General features: G+C 43.3%; 1 protein-coding gene and 1 long non-coding RNA gene across 3 annotated transcripts; one reads left to right on the plus strand and one right to left on the minus strand.

Moving 5' to 3' along the window:
• Positions 1 to 3,097: 3,097 nt before the first annotated feature.
• Positions 3,098 to 5,350, minus strand: LOC121874521. Its single transcript, XM_042378672.1, has 2 exons — positions 5,230 to 5,350; positions 3,098 to 4,911 (listed from the first exon to the last, which is right to left on the minus strand). The coding sequence occupies exons 1-2, from the start codon at positions 5,322 to 5,324 to the stop codon at positions 4,182 to 4,184; spliced, it is 825 nt and encodes a 274-aa protein (XP_042234606.1). The 5' UTR covers positions 5,325 to 5,350; the 3' UTR covers positions 3,098 to 4,181.
• Positions 5,351 to 7,752: 2,402 nt separating this feature from the next.
• Positions 7,753 to 21,723, plus strand: LOC121874522. 2 transcript variants are annotated; one of them, XR_006090437.1, is made up of 3 exons: positions 7,753 to 9,246; positions 15,336 to 15,471; positions 19,840 to 21,723. It is a non-coding gene; the product is annotated as an uncharacterized LOC121874522 (long non-coding RNA). The 2 variants fall into 2 exon arrangements; XR_006090436.1 differs by lacking the exon at positions 7,753 to 9,246 and having other exon boundaries at positions 14,552 to 15,471.
• The last annotated feature ends 962 nt before the right edge of the window (positions 21,724 to 22,685 follow it).

A 22,685-nucleotide genomic window follows, 5' to 3' on the forward strand; every position in this document is an offset into this window, starting at 1 on the left:
CGTCACGGGACGCCCTCTCCCTCTCCCCCGTGGTAATATACCCCTGAGTTGCCAGCGATCGCTACTCGTGCAACAACTCGACTGTTACTCATTCAAGTATGACCCTCAGTTGACAAAGGTCTGGCGAATTACTAAAGTTGATTTAGACAGACTAATCAAGATTGAGCTTGTCAGGAGAGATTGGAAAAAACGTATTAACAACTGCGTTCGAAGGCGGGACTTACCGGGAGGGATCGCGAGTCGAAGCGTCGACGGCGAAAAACACGTCTTCTCGGGGACGGCTAACCCACTCGTGTTTTGTGGTCGTAGAGTTTAATAAGAATCATTAGTGTTAAAACAGACTAACAGTCAATGTGACCATGACATAAATACAGTCGAGTCTGGATTTACGCGGGTTTGGTTTACGCGTTTGGTCGTTTACGCGGTGCCTTGCCAGAATGAAATTCTTTAATTACGCGGTAAATTTGGTCATTTACGCGGGAAGCGGCGCGGGCAGGGTGCGCACGAGGTCGTCCAGTCATCGAAGCATTACCGAGTTCTTCACCCACCACAGTCGGCCCAAGCCAGGGATAGTGATAGTGAGGATATGGACTTTGAGGGGTTTGACAAAGAGGCCCTGCAAGCCTCTGTGGTGGATAGTGATACAGGTGAGGGCCAATAATCTGCCGTCTGCCTCGGAACCAACCCCCCATGCCCGTGTGCCCAGCCATCTTTTCTACTAACGTAAGTGTTAAAAAACCTAATATTATTGATATTTCTTTTCTGTATTATGTGTGTGCATACCATCATAAAGTTAAGATACTAGTTTTACCACAATGTACGTATTGTGTCGCAAAAAGTGGAGTTTGGGGGTCGGCCCAGTCTCTATTTTAATTAATTCCCTATGTTCCATTATTTCATTTACGCGTTTCTCGCGGGCCTCCGCGGGTTCAATTGACCGCGTAAATGCAGACCCAACTGTACTCTATGTATACTCACCATCGTTGATATCGCTATAGAGATGTGTTTTGGGGGAGATAATCACTACTGGCACTGTAGTTATGTGCCGAAAATAAAGATTTTTTTTTTTTTTTACTACAGGTTAGGGAAGGTTAGGTTAGGTTAGGTTGTATTTATTGGGCAAAACCCAAGAGGCAAAATTTCGATTTCTGGTTCTTTTGAAAACATCCACAATGCATTGTGGTCATTTTTGGTCTTTGAGCCCAACATATATCATAAAAATGAATGGTCCAAGTACTGAGCTTTAGGGTACTTAAGCACACACGTACGCTGTGGAAGCTTAACAATGACTGGGGAGAAAACACTCGGGGACGCTGTGATGCTCCGCAAGAGAGCGTAGCACACCGAGGTGAGAGAGGGTGGCGCGCCATGTAAAGTAGCCCGTGTTGGGTGACAACGTTATACTGAATTGGTCGGAATCGTGGGTATCTAAAGAGTAGGAACGTTATAACGAAACAGCATTGTGTGGGGCAACATTAAGCTAGGACTGGGTGTACTAAGTTCTTGCTTACATTCCTTTAATACTCTGGCAAATATCTCATCGGGAACTGCCGACTTCTTAGGTTTAACTTGTCTGTTTGTTTACTAACATAGTTACTAGTCACTCCTATCTTGCTTGATCTACTTTCTTCACTATTTCTGTATATAGTCGGTGCCTCGGGTATCATGTTTAAAGTTTCGATGACGAAAACTGTTGAAAAATATCTTCAGATTATTGCTCGGTTCCCTGTCGTTAGCCTGCCAGTATCTGACTGTATTGGTCCAATATTGTCACGTGTTTTAGTGTGATACATTTGGAAGAATCTCTTGGGTTTGACTTTGCCTCCCCTGATACCTTCAGTTCTTTGCTTTTCTTATCTCAGTCTTAACCCTACTGGCCAATTCCTTATAATGATCTCGGAGGCAAACTTCAGCCGTTCTTTGTCCAATAATATTCTTTAAATAATTATCTATCCGTGTTTTTTGTATAGTATGTTCTGCCTTTGTGTATTAAGTAACTCATTTAAATTGTTGTGGAACTTGTCAACCTCAGATCTCGTGATGTCACCAGGTAAAGTGAGGTCGCCCTCTGGGTACATTGTGTGAGGTCATATATTTCACTGGTTGAGTCCTATTTGTTAGAGAGATCTCAGTGTGTGATGATTGGTGGAACCATTGCAGATCCTGTCCCTTTGCAGTTTGGAGTCCCACAGACATCAGTTTTGGGACCACTTGTGTTTACAGTCTACACCAGTAGTCTTGCATCTCTGCCGGATGTCCGTAGATGCTCGGGGTGTTGCCTATTTTCTATGCCGATGATAATGAAATCTTTAATGTCTGATACGTATTAAGATTTGGATGGCTTGGAGAAAACTTGGACTGAATAATCGCAGAACCGAGATTATCGTCATCCAGGGAAATATGAAGGGAGAAGACACAGATGATTGGGCTCCTTTATACAGTACTTTGGGGAAATGTAATTCAGTCCTGTTGATTCTGTGCATAATCTTGGAGAGTAATGTGAATCAAAAATTAATATTAAATAGCATATAAATTCAGTAGTTGCAATTTTCATATTCAAATTCTATAGTACAGCTCAGTATGTTGTTAATCACTTATTTGGATTGACAATGTATTGTGAGTACAGTATTATATTTTTCGAGTATTTTAGCCGATAAAAGTACCAATAATATTACGGTAGTTGCTCAAAGTGGAGAAGGGTTTGAAAGAGGGAAAATGTGGAGTAAAATACTAAAAAGAACAATAAACGAACCTTTGAAAACCTGACCTGACCTGACCTGACCTAACCTAAAAAATCCTAAAACTATAAAGCACGTACAGCACCTTATTGTTGTTGTTTAATGTGTTGAAGTTTTCCGTGTTCAGGTGGGGAGGGGATCTATGAACTTGAAAGTGATTTTTAACCTTTCTATAGATTAAGGAAGGTTAGGTCAGGTTTTCAAAGGTTTGTTATTTTTAGTATCTTACCCCACATTCTCCATCTACTTCAAAGCCCTGTCCACTTGTTGGGAATTGGTGATGTCTTATACAGTACTGTACTGTAAGTGGGAAACACTGGAGCACCTTAGCTTTTGTGTTTATTCAAGACATTGTCAGGTCATGAGACCCAACTGTGGGTGACCTGACATTGCATCAGAAGGTCAGTATTTTGAGACCACTCATCGTCCACCCTACCTCCACCTGACATTGCATCATGTCTGTTCAGTAACAGGAGACCCCCACAGCTCAGTGTGACTGGGAAATACCCGTCGTCGTTGTAACACCGTATCAAAGATTTGTAGTTTTTTAATTATATTTATTTAACTAAGCTTTTAGATAAACAATTCGGGATTATTCTAGTAAAGAAATGGAATTTCTAACTTAAGAAGAACTGCTTATACGGACTCCGGTAGTTTAGACTCCCGGAAATCTTTCCCCAGCACCCAGAAACATTCTGGGATGTGGGCTAGTGTCTGTCTGTGTTGTTTAGTCTCTGGGAAACTTTTCCCGGTAACCGAAAAAAAGAAATCCGAGGACAAGGGATTTTTCTGTGTTTGAGAAAGTCGTTTGGACACCGGCAAATATCTCGTCCCCGGAAGTTGCTTCCATCAAAGAAAGTTGCTAAGTTATGGCATAACACAATAAACACGAACTCAGTACCTAACCTAACCAAACATAAGATTAAATACACCTAAAGTGAAGACTACACTGTATGATACTAGTAAACATGGTGGCTCAGTCATGTCTACGTTGTCATTGTCCGCTTTGCACAGCGTCTGTATTTTTCTAGCTAAATAATTTTTTTAATGTCAATATCAGAAATATGATAAAACACGAAATTCATACATGACAAGATCACAGAAAATGGTCTATGAAGACGAAAGGAAATTTACTTAACAGAAAAGGTTCAAGGAAGTCCCGTTGTTTACTGAGAAAGGGTTCTCCTTAGTGGCCAACACAGTCTCTATTATCAGGAACTGTGGAGGGTTGGTGACCACTGTGCCGGCGCTATGTACTGTATGTAGATGGCGTTTTAATTCTCATCTTATTAACCTGTTGTTTTTATCTGTGTACTGCAGTGAGTGGGTCAGAGAAGTTAACAATACAGATGTTAAAATTGTTCTTTTTTTCACCTTATCTTCTTGTCGACCTTTTTTTTAACTTAACATAAGGTTGTCTGCTATATCTATATTTTCCTTACTTTATTTACTGATTTTATCATAACTGAACAAATCAAAGTCTTGTTTATACATATCAATAATTATGGCCATTAAGTCTTTGGGGACGTCTTCAAAGTACTGAAGGTCAGACTTATCATGTAATGCTCCGATGGATTTGTGTTTCCTCGGAATGGTGTTTTCCTGAAGGTGCAGGAGGCCCAGAAGGTACTCCGCTTCCTTGGGGTTCTCATGCCGCACGATGTACTTGTAGTCAGCTGTACATGGACCACACAGTTGGCTAATGGGGGTCCAGTGATGGTCCAACAGGTCCACGTCCCTGGTCCATAATACGTGCTCAAGGAACTCTGCCATAGTGAAGGAGGCGTTACTGAAATACTTCTTTAGTTTACTTTGTTCCGTCGCGGAGTACCCAATGTTGACAGCAGCAACGACACCAACGTGTTTGCCTACTGTCAGCATCTTCTTGGCTAACGTTATAAACTTTCTCTCGGGGTTAGACGATGCTTTCTTGGTTTCATTAAGACGATGGCGGCTAAACGTCCCAAAACGCTTCCCTGTCAGAAAGCCATATGCCTGCGAAACCTTTTTTAGTGTTGTGAGGTACTGAGGGGAAGGTGCGACGGATCCTTTGTGTATGAGAGCTGGAAGCCAGTATTCCTGCCATCTATCATTCCACGTCTGATGACTTCCCGTTACTTTCCTGTAGGCCTTGTCGTAGGTATTAAGTGGAGACCCATTTAGGTACTTGTCTCTATAATGAAAGAACAATGTTGTTGAAGTTATTATATATTTATGAAGAGCGTATTCTAGGTTAGTAAATACACTAAGTCATCAACAATTAAAAATCAAGAGAGCCATCACATTTGAATCTTAATGATGATAGTTACCGATAATGAAACTTTTATACCATATCAACTGAGAAAACTATAAGTATGAACTCAAAATATTTTCGTGAGTCATGAGTAGACAATGGTGAAGCGTACAAGTAAACAACACTCTGATTGGATGAAACTTATTCTTAGGCTGTACAGACAAGCTAACTCTTATTACCAAGGTTTCACCAACTTACTTGTAAGCTGAAACCAGACGACCAAGAGGATGCCTCACAACCAGAGTCTTTAGGTCTTGTAGGCTGCCTGGAATCCTTGTACACGCTTGACTCATGAAGGATTTCCATGCTGTTGATCCAACCTGTGTGTGTGTGAGAGTAGAAGGACAATACTCGCTTATGAAGACGATTGTGTCACATAATTCAGAATATCAATCTGTATGTGTGTGTGTGTTGAATTGTGAATTATATGCATCGGTCTTGTATGCACACTACCGAAAGGCATAGAAAGGCAGAGATATTTTTTTCTTCAGATATCCGGGAGAGGTTGTGTCAGGTGAGGGAATAATATTTTAAGTGAGAGATCAATGAAAGTAATATATTCACTGACAGAACATCAGAAGAGGGAAAGATGAGCATGAACAAGGGAAGTTGTTCAGTACACATTATTGTTTAGACTTGGGTGTAGAAATGCACTTTGGATGTACACTATATACTGGATGTGTAAGGCAAGAGAAGCCAGGGCTTATTTCTTTACTTGTGCTAATCCCAGACTTAATTGTTGCTTCCCCAGGGGTGTAATTATCGCAATCGATCATCAGATCTTATCCCACAATTAGTATATAACACAACCCGTTACTACCACACCACAAATAAATAAAAAACACTTTAACCACAGTATCTTTTCACTTGGCTCTTCAGGCTTATCATCACTACTGCTTGTTGACGCTACGTGTGGCTGCTGGGTTGTCATGTCATCCAGTTATTTATCTTCTTGGGAGACCAATGATCTTGGAACCTTATCCAGACTTTCCTGTAGTTCCTGTATTTGGGAGACCACTTAATCTGTAACGTTGCTCCGTAATATCTATTGTACCTGTATTTTGGAGGACCATTGTGATTGTTCTGGCTCCTCCACCTCTAGTTAAAATGTTGGCAGTTCCCTCTCTACTGTCGTTTAGTTTTCTGAAATTGTATCTATGTCTTGGAAATCATCTTCGTCATCATCGTCTTCTCTAGCTACTGTTAATATTATTTTTACAAAATTTGATTTTTCGAGGCAAATCTCAAAACTCAACTACCTGCTTATTATGTTCATGTAAGGGGGGGTCTTACTTTAGTTCGCCCCCATAGTGCAGTCACCATGTTTTTGGTCAATCTGTATATCAGTGGATAAGGGCACTGGCACTTCATGGTATTGCTGGACATAATAAAAGAAAAAAGCTGGCCGGAGACAATCTTTTATTCTGACTTTGGTAACACACCTGTATAAAGGCATGACACGAGACAAGACCAAATTGAAAAGTTTTATTCACAACATATTTAATTTAGAGTTGACAATAAATATCTTGTGTTGAAGACTTAATATGATATGGACAGATCTTATCTATCATCCATAGTCTGGCAACAAATTGCTCAACATCGCGCCGTTACATTTTCTGACGACGGAGATGAAATATGCAAGACGTAACAACTCTTGGCTTAGATAAACAATGTCTCATAAATGAGATACAGGTATATCTAAAAATGAATGGCGCCAAATAACGACGATTTGGCACCGACCGTTACACTAATGACATGCACTATACATCACTTGACCAAACAAACATTGCCACATCATGTGACATTAAGTATGTACAGTACAGTTTACAAAAGTTCATTTACTGTATATGTCAAAGATGGCACTATGGTATATATTTTGGGTGTGGTGCAGTTTGGAGCAATAGTTTAAATCAACCATTTCTGTTCCTATAGTACAAAGTGTAATTGGTAAATATTGAGTTTTGTTACTATTGAACTTAACCAAGTTTGTATCTCCCCATTCAGAGATGCTGCACAGATCCGCGTTGATAGAAGTAATGATATCAGTTCTAGAAACAGATCTAGTTTGAGAGTTAGGAGGAAGGGGAAAATGTGAGGAAGAGTGAAGAGTAGAATCATCGGCGAAAGAATGGATAGAATTAGTTGTAGTGTGAAGTAAATCATTGATAAAAAGAAGAAAGAGAGTTGGTGAAAGAACAGAACCCTGTGGGACGCCACTATTGGTAGAGAAAGAGCGATCCCTCGACAACAACTGCCATGGATCGATTCTCAAGGAAGCTAGAGATGAGAGAACAAAGTGGGGGAGAGAAACCAAAAGAGGGAAGTTTAGATAGCAAAGACTTGTGCCATACCCTGTCAAATGCTTTGGAGATGTCGAGGGCCACGACAAAAGTTTCCCCATAATCCCTAAGAGAGTATGACCACAGATGGGTGCAATAGGAGAGCAGATCACCAGTAGATCTTGCCTGGCGAAAGCCATACTGGTGATCCGACAAGAGAGAAAGGCGTTCAAGGTGACGGAGAAAATGGGAGTTCAAGATAGTTTCGAAAATCTTAGAGAGGGATGAAGTTGGGGCGATAGTTAGAGGGATTAGAATGGTCACTCTTCTTCGGGATGGGCTGAACCAAGGCATGCTTCCAAGAAGAAGGAAAAGTTTTCGTTTTGAGGCAAAGGCGAGCACAGGGGCCAGGGCTTCAGCAGTCAGCACACTCCCTCAGAACACGAGGGGGTATTCCGTCCGGTGGTACCTGATAATATAGCGTACATTTATGTCAAGGAATTATTATATAACATTTAGTAGCATGTGGATTAGTACACGTAAAATGGCACAGTATAGAATGTTACCACGATGTTTTTGTTTTACATTGTTATAATTAAGTTATAAATATATACTGTACGTAAAGTATTTGACGGTAATGGGAAAACATTACTCGGGTCGTGACTTTATTAAATTCACCGTTGATAGTTCTCACCAAGGAATGGAGATGTGAGTGACTGACTGTAGGGTATCTTGTTATTTCCATCTTGGAAGAAAACTTTATTGACTACGATACTGCCACCGTAGGCTGTGAGTTGCTATCATAACTTTTTGGTTCGTTAGCTTTTCACAAATTCTGTGATCCACTTATGTCTATGGTGTAAATACACAAGAGCAGTTTATCTCGGATAATTCCCTCGTTTGGTTGTGACGGTGTTTACCGGAGAAGAAGTTCGGGGTCCCGGAAAGCACGAATCTGGCAGTTTTGAGCTGGGAAACTTTGGCTATATTTCATGAAATGGACTTTGTTTGAATAATGTTGAAGATTACACCAGAGTTTTCAATGTATCCTTGTACTATGACGCCAAGGTGAAGAACAAAATGCTGAAAATTTGAAGTTATTCGAATGAGCGGGTTCGGTGAGCAGAGAGCAAATAATTTGACGGTTCGGCAGCGAGTCGGCGGCAAGGTGGGGTATTTAAAGGTTGAACCGGCAAGGATGCATCAGTTACAATCAGATCCTTGTGTCTGGTGGTAGAATTCGTGTATAGCTACATTAGAAGATGCAGTTTGTGAAGAAGAAAAGAAAATTGTATATAAAGTTGTGCCAAGACATTTGTTCGTTCGGCTGTTGGTTTCCTGCACTTGAACGGTTTTCTTAAACGTTTTTCTGAGGTCTTTAACACAAGTCGTACAATTCATAGATGTATTTGACTTGAGGCCTGTGAAACCTATTTAAGAAGCGTGGTTAACTAGCGAGATTTTGAATGTGTTCATAATATTGTGGTGAAAACGGTAGTTTACTTGAAATAAAATTAATGTGAGTTTGTATCGTGCTAAGTGATTCGAAAATTTTAAGTGGATTGTGTTGACATTTCGTGACGGAAAGTGAATTCACGAGAGCATGAAGATTATGTAATTAGATGTAACAACTTGGAGATTGAAATATTCTCTCGGCCTGACTCGAGCTAAAGTTGTCTGGATACCAACTTGAAATCAGTGTATATTATAATATTTGAGAAAAATGTATTTATGCGTGTACATGGTTGTGGTGGGATATTGAAAATCATTGAGAAGAATCAAAGATGCAGTGTGTAAAGTAGTAAACAATATTGGTTTGTGTTTTTAAGATTGGATATAGTGTTGCCATAAATCAGAGAGAAAGTGGCGAAGAAGATAACTCTCCCGACAGCGACCGGAGATATAAGAGGAGTAAAGACTGCAGCAGCAGCAGCAGGTAAGTGATAATGGATGTCGAGAGTTTACTTAGCGAGGAAAAGATAGGGATTTGACATGAATAACCATATTGACATGGGTGAGCCATGAGTTGAGTGGTACTTGTTGTAGAGTATATTTTTAATTTAGTGTTGAATACAAAACATGGTGTTGTCTCGATTACAAGTACTTTTTCAATAATAATTGATTAGTTAATACATATTTTAGTTGATGTGCAGTACGTATTGTGAGGGAAGCGTTAGAACGTGGTTTATTAGCGTGAAACGAGGGGAGTGTGGATAATGGCATGATAGCAGTTATAGAATCAATGGAATGGTCGCGTGACAGTAGTTGGGAGGGGGGGGTTGATATTGTGAGCACGTATAATTTTTGTGACTTGCAGGAAGGGAGCGTAGTATGAATTTTTATCGTTAAAAAAAAAAAAAAAACTATCGGCGGTGGCAAGATGACAAATAATTCCCCTGGGGTTAAAATCAAAATTAGTCGTATATTGAAGACTAGATTGCCAACGCATTATTTTTTTGCAATACAGTAAGTGGTTAAGTTTTAAATAATTTTTTAGCACATTTGCTCTAATTACGAGTGTCGACTATAAAATGATAATTAGTTTAAAAAGAAATTGTATGACTAATAAGCGGCTTAAAGTCGTAGGTTTTGAATGTACAGTCGGCCGAAGATGCAGCGATCCCCACCCTGGTTCTCGTGCTCGCAATTTTACCTGTCGATACTTGGTGATGGAAGGCTGTATGTAAAGGTGATTGGTGGATCAATTCAATTTCAATTTCAATTGTTTATTCCTTGATAGAGGAAGCGGGATCCTAGTGCTGTCACTAGGTACCCCTGTACAATGACACCAGAATCATCTGGCAAGTGTGAAAAGTATATACAGTATAAATATTATAAAGGGGCTTACTAAAGCCTAAGGAAGGAAGGAAGGATGTTCCTTTAACACATAATTAATATTATTTACAAAATATCTGGCCAGTATTGGGAGGATCATCGTGTCTCCGTCAGGGAGTGGTGGTCCAGCAGGCGTCACGGAAGCGTTGTGTGTGGGGACATCTTAGGAGGTAGTGAATAAGGGTGCGGCTGTCGGGTCTTCTGCATAACGCACAAGAGCGTTGCTCAGGGGATGTGGGGATACCAATCTCCCAAGCAAAGTCATACCCAATGATGATACGGGCAGCAATCACGTCCCCCTTCCGCGACCCTTTCCCGTAGACGTACGAGAAGTCAGGAAGTTTACGGAGGACATCGTACCATGTGGGCGGGGAGTCCAGGGGGATGGCTGCTTCCCGAGCTTCTCTCTGTTTGCGGCGGATTTGGGTCCTAATCTGTAAGAGTGTTCGAGGAACAACGTAGTCAGGTGTGGCCTTGTTGCAGCCAGTCTTGGCAAGGTCATCTGCTGCCTCATTCCCCAAGATACCGACATGACTAGGTATCCATAGGAATGTCACAGGACGGCCTTCATCCTGAAGTGTGGATGTTAACCCTCGTATTCGGAGGATGAGGTCCTTATTTTCCCCAGATCCAAATGCGATCCCGTCGAGAGCAGCAGACCTGGAATCGCAGCAGACAAGCAAGGGGCAGAAACCATCTGCTTCTTCCTCAGCGAGAAGGGCAGCAAGGAGGGCTATTAGTTCAGCCTGAGTGGAGGATGCCCCGTCAGAAACTCTGAGAGACAGTTTGATAGGCTCAGGGGCATGAGGACGGGAGATGTAGACACCAGCCCCGGCCCTACCTGTAGCGGGGTCAACAGAACCATCAGTGTAGAGGACGACCCTACCTGGGGACCAGTGAGCGATCCTGGAGAGGTGGTATTTGCAGAGAATAACAGGGTTCACCTGGGATTTCGGGAGCGGTCCACCGAGGGCAATCACTTCAGGTTGAAAATCCAGCCAGGGAGAAGGAGACGAACCAACAGCAGGGGTGACAACAATATCAGGCAGGAGGTCATGTTCCTGAAGGGCTCGGATGAGTGACCCTCGCCACTGTCTTCTAGATGGAGGTCGGTCTCGAACAGCAGTAGTCAAGTTGGTTTGGACATAGTTGCCCCTAGGATCCCGTAGAATGGAGACGGCAGTTTTTAGGTAAAACTCCTGGACACGATCCTGTAAGGGGGAAAGACCAAGTTCGTTATATAGAGAAGTAGAGCGTGTCCACTGAGGAGCCCCAAGGATGATACGAGCAGCTTTCCTCTGGATAACTTCGAGACGGTTGACAGCAGTCCGACTAATGTTGACGAGGGCAGGGGCGGCGTAGTCGACACAGGAACGGACAAAAGACTTGTACATGGTGAGAAGTACAGGGATGCTGGCACCAAGGGAACCCCTGCACATGGTAGAGAGGGGAGCGAGACGCCGAAAACCTATGTCTCGAAGATAGCGGACTTCAGGGATCTGACAACGTGTGCGAGTTACATACACACCCAGGTATTTTGTCTCATTAACCCAGTCCAAGGGCGTTCCTGATAAGAAAAGGGGTGGAGGTACAACACGACCGTGCCACATGGCTTTTGTTTTCGCAGTTGAAAGAAGGAAACCAAGTGAATCACACTCTCTGGAGACCAGATCAAGGGCTTGGAGGAGGACATCGTCGGCATATCCTGAGTGGACAACTTCTGTCGGCCACGGGAGTGATGCAATGGAGTGCGAGAGTGTTAAACAAGGTGGGACTCAGGACTCCACCTTGAGGGGTGCCGAGGTTCATTTCTTGAACAGGAGACATAGAGCCTTCAACGCGAACCCGGGCCTGACGTCCAGTGAGGTAAGAGGCGATCCATTGTAGAAGTCTCCCTTTAACCGTGCAAGTTCAGCTAAAATGAGGGCAGGCTGAGCCGTATCAAAGGCTCCCTTGATATCAAGGAAGACGGAGACGCGGGCAGTCTGATTGCAATAAAAGGAAGCAATGGAGTGTGCTGTGCTGCGATGTTGAATGAAACCATTGAGGGAGTTGTGGAAGCCGCCTATGGTGTGAAGAAGGCGACGATGGAGTACCCTCTCCATCATCTTGCAAACACAGGAGGTAGGGATGGGGATAATAGTGACTTTTTCCAGTTGGACGGGAGAACCCCATGTTCATAAGACATATTGTAGAGAGCAAGCAAGGGGCCGTTAGGAATATTAGTACAGGCGTTGAGGACGGAGTAGGTTATCTGATCATCCCCAGGAGAGGTGTCTTTTCTAGAGCGACGAGCACTGTCAAGCTCGAACTGTGTGATGGGATGATCAGTGAGGGCAGGGGAGGTAAGAGCAGCACGAACAACAGGCTCAGACGCATCGATGCGGGCCTCAGGGGAGGAAGCTCGTGCCCAGTCCTCCATTAAAGAGCAGGCAAGGGAGGCCTCCGTCGAGTACCCCGTATAGCATTAATCCGATTCCATACATAAGAGGGTGACGACTGGAACGATAGAGATCCCGTGAAGGATAGCCAGTCCGCCTCACGTATCCGACGGCGCTCCTGAGTTGCAAAGGAGCACCAATTTTTGAAGTCTTCCCAGTCCTCTGGAGACCGAGACCTCCGTATGGCAGAGTGGAGATCACGGGTTACCTGCCGGAGATGTCTCATGGCAGGGATACGATACCAGTAGTTGGTGGCACTTCTTGGGTGACGGGGAGGGGTAGCGCGATTGACAGAGTCATACACGGCATTAACAAAATCAGCGCTGTAAGAGTCAAGGGACAACATAGGAATCCGCCCAGGTAGAAAGGTATTGGGTAAAGGAAGGAACAGCATCTTGTGTGAGACGAAGGCGAGGGGATCGATAAGGAGTTGATGTCGGGGCAGAGAAGGAGAGCCTGAGATGGGTAGTAACGGCAAGATGGTCACTATACAGAGCAGGCTCGGTGCAGAAGGTAGGATGAAAGGAGGTATGACCGTTCAATAGTAAGCCAACATCAAGGAAACTATGGGGGAGGCGAGTAGGATCGTCAGGACAAAGAAAGCGAACATCATCATCCCCATTAAGAAACTGTGAGAGATGTGATCCATTAAGGGTACATGGAGTGGGATGATCCGGAGTAAGAGTGGGATGGCGGGCATTAAAGTCGCCAAGAACAATAGTGGGAACCCCATCATGGAGGTCGTGAAGAACCTGGGGGTCCAGAGAATCACTCTTGAAATGAACATTGACTACACGAAGGGTCAGGTCACCAAGAGTAAGGGAGACAGAAAGTAATTCAGACGGGGGTCCATGTGAGTCAGGTGAAGGGAGACGAACAGATGGAATGGTGTTACGCACAAGGGTGAGGAGGCCACGAGGGAGGGTGTAAACAGAATAGCCAGAGAGGCGGAGTGGAGTAACATCGTCTGTGATGGTTTCCTGAAGTAGAGCAACATCTTCTTGATGGGAGAGCACAAACTGGGCGAGGTCTAAGTCCATTGTAAGAAGAGGAGGGAACGGCCTCCGGTGTGAGATGAGTCGGAGGGGCTAGATAGGGCTCCAGAGGAGGTACCAAATTCTGTTGAGAGAAATGGAGAGGGAGGAGTGGGAGAGCGAGGGATGGATCCTCCATCTCGGGAGATGGAAGGAGGCGGGTTATCAGGGCTTGCAAAGTGCGCCCCTGTTGGGTCAGGGTGTCCAGAATGAGTTGTTGTTGCTTCTGCAATGTCGCAATTGTTTTCACAAACAAGTCGAGTTGGGCTGAGAGAAGGTTGATTTGCTTGGAGTGGCGATCCAGACGGAGAGTGATTGTTTCCATAGAACCAACTTGGTGTACCTGTGCATGAGCTGGAGGTGGCGGCGAGGATTGCCGAGGGCCCGACTGGGCATGTGGCGGGATTGGTGGATCTGTTTTCGGTTGTATAACAGTTTGGATTGACAATGTATTGCGAGTACAGTATTATATTTTTCGAGTATTTTAGCCGATAAAAGTACCAATAATATTACGGTAGTTGCTCAAAGTGGAGAAGGGTTTGAAAGAGGGAAAATGTGGAGTAAAATACTAAAAAGAACAATACGCGAACCTTTGAAAACCTGACCTGACCTGACCTGACCTATATAAAAATCCTAAAACTATAAAGCACGTACAGCACCTTATTGTTGTTGTTTAATGTGTTGAAGTTTTCCGTGTTCAGGTGGGGAGGGGATCTATGAACTTGAAAGTGATTTTTAACCTTTCTATAGATTAAGGAAGGTTAGGTCAGGTTTTCAAAGGTTTGTTATTTTTAGTATCTTACCCCACATTCTCCATCTACTTCAAAGCCCTGTCCACTTGTTGGGAATTGGTGATGTCTTATACAGTACTGTACTGTAAGTGGGAAACACTGGAGCACCTTAGCTTATGTGTTTATTCAAGACATTGTCAGGTCATGAGACCCAACTGTGGGTGACCTGACATTGCATCAGAAGGTCAGTATTTTGAGACCACTCATCGTCCACCCTACCTCCACCTGACATTGCATCATGTCTGTTCAGTAACAGGAGACCCCCACAGCTCAGTGTGACTGGGAAATACCCGTCGTCGTTGTAACACCGTATCAAAGATTTGTAGTTTTTTAATTATATTTATTTAACTAAGCTTTTAGATCAACAATTCGGGATTATTCTAGTAAAGAAATGGAATTTCTAACATAATTAGAACTGCTTATACGGACTCCGGTAGTTTAGACTCCCGGAAATCTTTCCCCAGCACCCAGAAACATTCTGGGATGTGGGCTAGTGTCTGTCTGTGTTGTTTAGTCTCTGGGAAACTTTTCCCGGTAACCGAAAAAAAGAAATCCGAGGACAAGGGATTTTTCTGTTTGAGAAAGTCGTTTGGACACCGGCAAATATCTCGTCCCCGGAAGTTGCTTCCATCAAAGAAAGTTTATTTATTTATTTAATTTTTTTATTTTTTGCATAATATGCAGAACCCCCGACTGAAATTAGATTAGGTTAAATAAGTTTCTTTGGTAAGGTTAGGTTGTGTTGGGTCCTGTTCATTTTTGTTTCCATTTTTTGTGTTCAATATCATGCAAATAGTATCTCCAAAAATTTGGGTTCAATTCCATGAGTTTTTTTTTGTTCTGGTGCTAACGGTCTCCTTCACCTTTACTCATTATAATGTTTTACAGTGTTGTGTGTTATATAGTTATTGGTTACATTTCCAGGAAGCTTGAAGGACCAGCAACACATCTCGGTATGACCAGTACAGACTCAACTGTACACACTGTCCACTGAGTGTCCAGACCCATATATTATGACGGCACCAATGACAACTGATGAAACACAGCTGACCTGTGGGAGGTGAGTAACTGTTATTTCACATGTTCTCGTTAGGTGTATAAGCCTATTCTAATACAGTACAGTACTTGCTGTTAACGCTCATAGGAGCGTTATTGGTTTGACGCTGGAGAAATAAACCCTCGACGTTGACAGGTACCACATAATTCGGTCAAAGAACAATTCTCATATAACAAATGCTGTTATCTCGGGATACATAGTATGAATAATACAACCTATGTACAGTACATAGCCTGTTAACATCTTAAATATAACTCGCGTTTTATAACTGTTGATACATCAGATCAAATTACAGTACATAAATATACTTATTAAAGTTATTTAGAGTTTCTTGGCAGATTCTAATACTTCACGATCGCTCACGTCTTAGGGTCTAGTGGTCCGAACCGACGTGTCGTCTGTCCCGTAGAAATCGGTGGACTACCCTCGAGGGCCATCCGTTTCGTATTGAAGCACCTCGGCTAATTCGTCGTCAACACTATATCCGTTCTCTTCTAGTTTATCTTACTGTGGCGGTAACACTTGTGTTTTTTTACACGTGTATTCCTTTGAGTCTGTTTTTATCTAATGGCCACCCAATAGAGGTGGCTATGCCAAGGGATGGAGACCAGTGGGTTATGTAAGATCCCTGCATTGTTCTTGATAATTTTGTCAAGGTTTCTTTTGTAGTCCAGTACTGTTCTTGATTCCATAGGTCTACCAGTCTGTGTAAAGTAGTATTTCCTTATATTTGTTCAACATGAGAACTTGGCCAGCTTGTAGTGGATGTGAGACTTTATCAAGTGCCCTAGAGAAATGCACATACATCCATGGTCCAAAAGTTTGTTGAACCCCAAATAAAATGAAACCGCACACCCGCATCAAACGAGAGACAGTCGAGTCAGAAACTCGTTCCTTTTGACTGACCGTACAACACATCCACTGGTAGACCTTGGTCCATGTGGTCTGTTAAAAATTCAATGAAAATGACTTAAGTTTGTCAGCAGAATATTCTATCCATGAAATCATGTTGTGATGCATTGATTAAATTGTACTCAGTTGGATGATGAGGGTGTCTACTGGTCTGGAAATGGCAAACAATTTTAACGGAGGCTGGAAAAAGTGGGAAATTTTATGTGAATTCAGTGCAACTTCAAAATATTGTTATTTTGACAGTAATCAATGCTGTACTGTACTGTATAATAGGTAAATAATTTAATTTTTAGATGCAAATTCCAGTAAATAGACAATCCAGTAAGTGAATTGTTTGTATACCTATAGTATCATATTTTATGTTAGTGATCAAATAACAAAATATTACACGTCACAGCTACTGATTCTGCAATGAGTATTGTCATAGATGAATTGTTGTTTGTTATTTAAGTGGATGAGAAGTGTGATTTTTCAGTTGTCACTGCTAATGACATGGTTACCCTTCTGTGCCACCACAGTTGGAACCCCCGATTACATCAACTTTCCCCCGTGCTATCTGGATTTTGGTCGGGGATACTTGTGTCCGGTGCTGGACCCCAGGCCGGTTTTCAAGAGGATCTAGATTAAGCGAGTCCGGGCTAGAGGGAGTTTACTGTACTATAATGAAAGCATCTTTATTCCTTCAGTATGAAATCAACCCTGAAGATGTCAAATATTTTCTGATTTAATAAGTGATATTTTCTCAACCATGTCGTACAACCTTCATCATGACTATGTGGTTATCATCGTACTCCGGGACAATACGATATTAACTTCTCTGTACCAGTATTTTGGGACAACACTTAAGTTCTTTAGGGAAATTGGGACTCAAACAGACTGTCAGGTTCAGGAGAGGTCAAAAGAATGGCTCTTAAGATAAAAGTGAATACTAAATGTAGGAGGATGCACCTAGGTCACGTGTCCCAACCGGACGAAGAAACGTCATTAACGGAGACCAAAATACCGTACGAGAAGGACCCGGGAGTGTATGCGACACGTAGATGGTCTGTCCCTCGTAACGCTTTTCGAGTATTAGGTGCTTCCCGTCCGAAGTACCGTGACCCCGTTTGGTCCCTCCCCTCCACCTGTACTTCCCCACCTCCTCCTGTACTTCCCCCCCTCCACTCCCCCCCACCTCTACTCCCCCCACCTCCACTCCCCTCCACCTCCACTCCCCTCCACCTCCACTCTCCCCCACCTCCACTTCACCTCCACTTCACCTCCACTCCCCCACCTCCACTCCCCTACCTCCACTACCCCACCTCCACTCCCCCACCTCCACTTCCCTACTTGCACTCCTCCCACCTCCACTCCCACACCTCCACTCCCTCACCTGCACTCCCCTACTTGCACTCTCCCACCTCCTCTCCCCCACCTCCACCGACGGAGGGCTGCAGTTCACAAGCCGGGACTTTGCTGCGTTCATCGAGCGACGGGGAGTCCGGCAGGTGTTGTCACCGTCCCATTACCCGCAGTCCAACGGCCACGCCGAGGCTGTTGTCAAATCCCTGAAGCACCTCATCCTCAAAGTGGCCACTTCTGGGAATATCCTCAACTGCGAGGCCTTCGACCGGGGTCTCTTCGAACTCCGCAACAACCCAGCTACACCGGATGCTCCCCTGCCCAGGTCTTGTATCCCTGCTCACGCTCAGTCCTTCTCCAAGGAGTGGCAGGTTAAGACAGAGGATTGCGGCCGCCGAACGAGTTCGTGACGTCGTCGCCCGCTAATACTACCACGCCCGTTCTCTCCCCAAGTTGAGTGTCGGCACCCAAGTCCGTGTTCAGGACCTTATCTCCCTACGTTAGGACAAAGGGGGCGTAGTCATGGGTCTCGGTAGATCACGGGACTACCAGGTGCTGTTACCCAGTGGTCGCGTGTGGTGGAGGTAACCGCCGTTTTCTCCGCCCCGTAACAACGCCTTCTGCTGACCCCGTCACCAGTGTTGAGTCCTGTGTCCTCCCCAGTGATCAAGTCCCTCGACGCTCAGAACGGATCCAAAAGAAAAGGTCCGCTCAAGACTTTGCTATGAGCGTATAGAGGGGGGGGGGTTATATGTGTATGTTGTATGTATATTATGTATTCCATTTATATATATATACTACTTATTTAGCCTAGCCAGCAGCATGTGGCAATGCATTTGTTATGTCCCACACGCTTAGATAATGTGCCTGGCGACATATGGAAGCTGCTACATGTCGCCTGAGGGCTCGGTTGTTGATAGAGTAGGGAGTGCCGTCTTGTTGTATTGTAGTGGGCTACCTCCGCTATATAAGACCTAATCTCGTGGTGACCTACCTCTTTCTACCTACACCACCTCCTCCGCTCCTGCCTGGCGGCCCTCGCTTCCGTCGGCGAGCCACAAGCTGGTCCTCCTCTGAGCACCCTCACCAACCAGATCTCTGTACATCACGCTTGTAACCAACCTGCCACTTCCCAGCACCAAGCTGCTCTGTACATCCAATACAATATGTATAGAGAGAGCACATTGTGAGTTTCCTTTCTCCAACCAATATCTCATAACCCCACAAATGGTGACCCCGGAGATTCGCACTCACACAGGATGGAGGAGAAACCGATCACTCTCCCAGTCTTCAAGCAACATGGAAGACTGGCTTATCCACACAGAGGCAGCTCTCATCGGCTCTACAGGTACTGTCTCTACACCTCAGGTTAGACACCGTAGAGCAGCTCTGCTACTCTAAGCAGACACCAGCTCCTCTTCCTGCCCCAAGCACCACGTCCTATCGACCCCAGCAGGCGCATCTGAGGACTCTGTACCTGCCGAGAGGGAAGCACAGCATTCGTCGCCGTTGTTTTTTTCCCTCCGGCACTCCCACCTGCTGTTGTAGACCCTGCTCCTATTATAGACCCTCCTCCTGACGTCGCCCCTGACCCAGTGATCATGAGGACGCTGCCCCTGCAGCGACAGAAGCACAACATTCATCGCCCCCCCACACCCTTTTTCTCCCACAGATCTCGTGTGTCTAGACTCGAGACAGTTGTCTCCCCTAGCGGCCGGGTCTTTCACGCCCTCGCCGTTATGTCTCGCATGCACCGCCGTTTTGCCTCGCATGTGCCATGCAACCCTGCAGACAACAAGTCTCCTGGAGGGAAGGGGGGAGTATCGTAGTGGATTCCTCCCCTACAAACGCTGTTTGTCGCAGAGTAGCCGACCCCGCGAATTCCCCAGCGTATGCGTCGTGGTCTAGGTCAACCAGCGCCGCCTTAGACGACGGAGGTCAACTATTAAGCCACGCTTATCTCCGCTATATAAGACCTGACCTCGTGGTGACCTACCTACACCAACCAGCAAAATAGAATTCTACGAGTGTTTCTGTTCGCCCCTGTAGTTAGAACCGAATACCTAGAACATGTACAAATATATTATGCTTATTTTTAAAAAATTTTTCTTATTCCAGGTGTTTCGCATATTATCCGAGTCAACAGAAGGAGTTCGTCTTTACGATCAGCTCCTTCCGACCATCTCCGAGATGTCATCCGGAGAGTTGAAGTTTGCTCTTGCCATCCGGTCTCTTCTCCAGAGTATCGTCAGAGGTACAATGATTTATATTAAGAATATCTTCAATATAATTAGCCCTAGCATTTCAAGTGGATGAATGTTTAATTAGTAAGAATCATGATACCACTTAAAAAGTTGTCAATTTGCTTTAAAAGGGTATTTGTGGGGGATAAATGTAAAGGTGTACATATAAATGAAAATATTGAGTGTTTTATTATGAGGTACAGCACAGTACAAGCTTTTAGGTATGATTTTGTCACCGCTAAATCTGCATTACACATTTTGTAATCTACTTTTATTTCCAAAATCTGGTTAAACTGTCTGGGTTTTTCTCACAGTAGGAGCAGAAATAGGCACTCCTTGATTAATCACGCCTCCATCACTGTGTCAAGCTCTGCTGACCTGGCTCTGTCAATGGAATGTGGCTGTGTACTATTTACACTTTGGAGGTCACATTGAAGCAACACTTAGCAATGATAGGGAATTACGCAGTGCAGTATATATTTTATTTCAATATTGTTGCTGCTAGTGAGTTGTACTAAACAAGTATCCACTATGTATTTCATAACATTGTAATTTGTTTTGGCATTCTCAATTTTTGTTTCGGATATACTGTATATATAGGGATGCTGTAATCTAAAATTAGGTTTTGCATACATCAAGAGTACGTTTGTGGCTCCTCACGAGTTGTACTTGCTCAGAAATATATACTGTACAGTAATGTTATATACAGGTTGCACTTAAAAAAATCCAAACATCATTTATCCTCAAACTGTGAACATCCAAAAGTGATCGCATTGATTATAAAAATTTACCGCGCTGCCAGATGATGGCGTTTCAGCACACTAAGCTAAGATATCATCACCGGGGCATTTTCTCGTAGTCGGTCACTGAGTTACACCCTCCGACTCGCCGTCACCCGCACTTACGAACGGGATCCCAATACATTCACCTCAAAAAGTTGTAATTAAACTGTCATTATTTTCATCATTGTTTAACAGCACTTTATGTTATGTAACCTAAAGTATGGGTCCAGGAACTTATCCCTGTTGTAAGTTGCGGACGGCCTGTATTATTGTTAACATTATATTTTGAGTTCCTTAGTTTAGTGTGTTTGTTATACCTGTACATGCAGTATTATATATTAGTTTATAGTTGTCATATATGTAGTATTTTATTTGGTGCTTAATGAAATATTAGGGTTTTTAATAATGACCTTGAGTTAGCCAACAAGTTCAGTTATCTGAAACATTTTGGATTTTTGAAGTGGAACCTATATTTCAACTCCCTCCTCCAAATATTAATGTACTATAGGAACAGAAATGGTTGATTTAAATTATTGCTCCAAACTGCACCACACCATAGTGCCATCTTTGGCATATACAGTAAATGAACTTTTGTAAACTGTACTGTACATATTTAATGTCACATGATGTGACAATGTTTGTTTGGTCAAGTGCATGTCATTAGTGTAACGGTCGGTGCCAAATCATCGTTATTTGGCGCCATTCATTTTTAGATATACCTGTATCTCATTTATGAGACATTGTTTATCTAAGCCAAGAGTTGTTACGTCTTGCATATTTCATCTCCGTCGTCAGAAAATGTAACGGCGCGATGTTGAGCAATTTGTTGCCAGACTATGGATGATAGATAGGATCTGTACATATCATATTAAGTCTTCAACACAAGATATTTATTGTCAACTCTAAATTAAATATGTTGTGAATAAAACTTTTCAATTTGTGTTACCAAAGTGAGAATAAAAGATTGTCTCCGGCCAGCTTTTTTCTTTTATTATGTCCCGTAATATTCCCCCCGCCGAGAGCCTCCGTCGTTTGCTTTTAATGTATACGGAGACCGAAATCACAAATTGACGGTTTACGACGAGACGCGAACGTGCAACGTCACGAAAGAAATATTGGCCGAACATTTATGGTAAATAATGTATTTCTTCACTGCCACACGATCAGAGTTTCGTTGTTTTACCCCGTAATTTCCTTCATGTTTCGTGCCCTGCCCGCTATGGGTGATTTATGATCGTAGATAGAGAAAAAAAAATCTTAAAATTAAAGAAAAAGTTGTATCATTTTTATTACGATCATCCAAACATTTGTGGATAAAATGAATGAAATAGAAAAACTGCTTCTGGTGTTAAACCACGGCTTTGAGACTGTCTCGGCGACCGACGCCGAGCCCACGTGTTTCCGAGGGGCCGTCTCCACCTTTCAGTGGTGTCCCCGAAGATACTACTACTACTACTAATGTTTGGAAAGGCAGTTGTCAACATACCATCTGGAAAGGCTTGTCACTGACTTGTCAGATTCAGAAGAGAAAATGTCTTTAAATTGCAAAAACTCCTCTAGAACAGATGCTTCCAGGTCACTGGAATAGGTACTGACAGCCAATGGTGTCATACTCCGTTAAGGTAAACCGCTTCTTTATTTCTATTCATTCGTAATATGGTGTAGAAATTGTCCACCTTGGATCAAGTTGAGTTTCAGTGCCAACTGATTCATCCAAGAAATGTTTTCTCTTTTTTGTTGTCGTTGTAGACAGGCTCGGCCTGATCTTCTATTTCATCCAACTGACCCCGTCTCATTTCTGAGACGAAGATGATCAAGCTCTCATACAGTTTCACAACTGACAGAAGGTGGGTGTGAACTTTTTGAAGTGATAAGCTGGTTGCATTAAACCTTGTTAAGATTTGATACTATTTTACAGCAAGAAGTGGTGTTTCAAATG

Source organism: Homarus americanus, unplaced genomic scaffold (genome assembly GCF_018991925.1).
Source record: "Homarus americanus isolate GMGI-L3 unplaced genomic scaffold, GMGI_Hamer_2.0 scaffold59931, whole genome shotgun sequence".
NCBI classification, from domain to species: Eukaryota; Metazoa; Arthropoda; class Malacostraca; order Decapoda; family Nephropidae; genus Homarus; species Homarus americanus.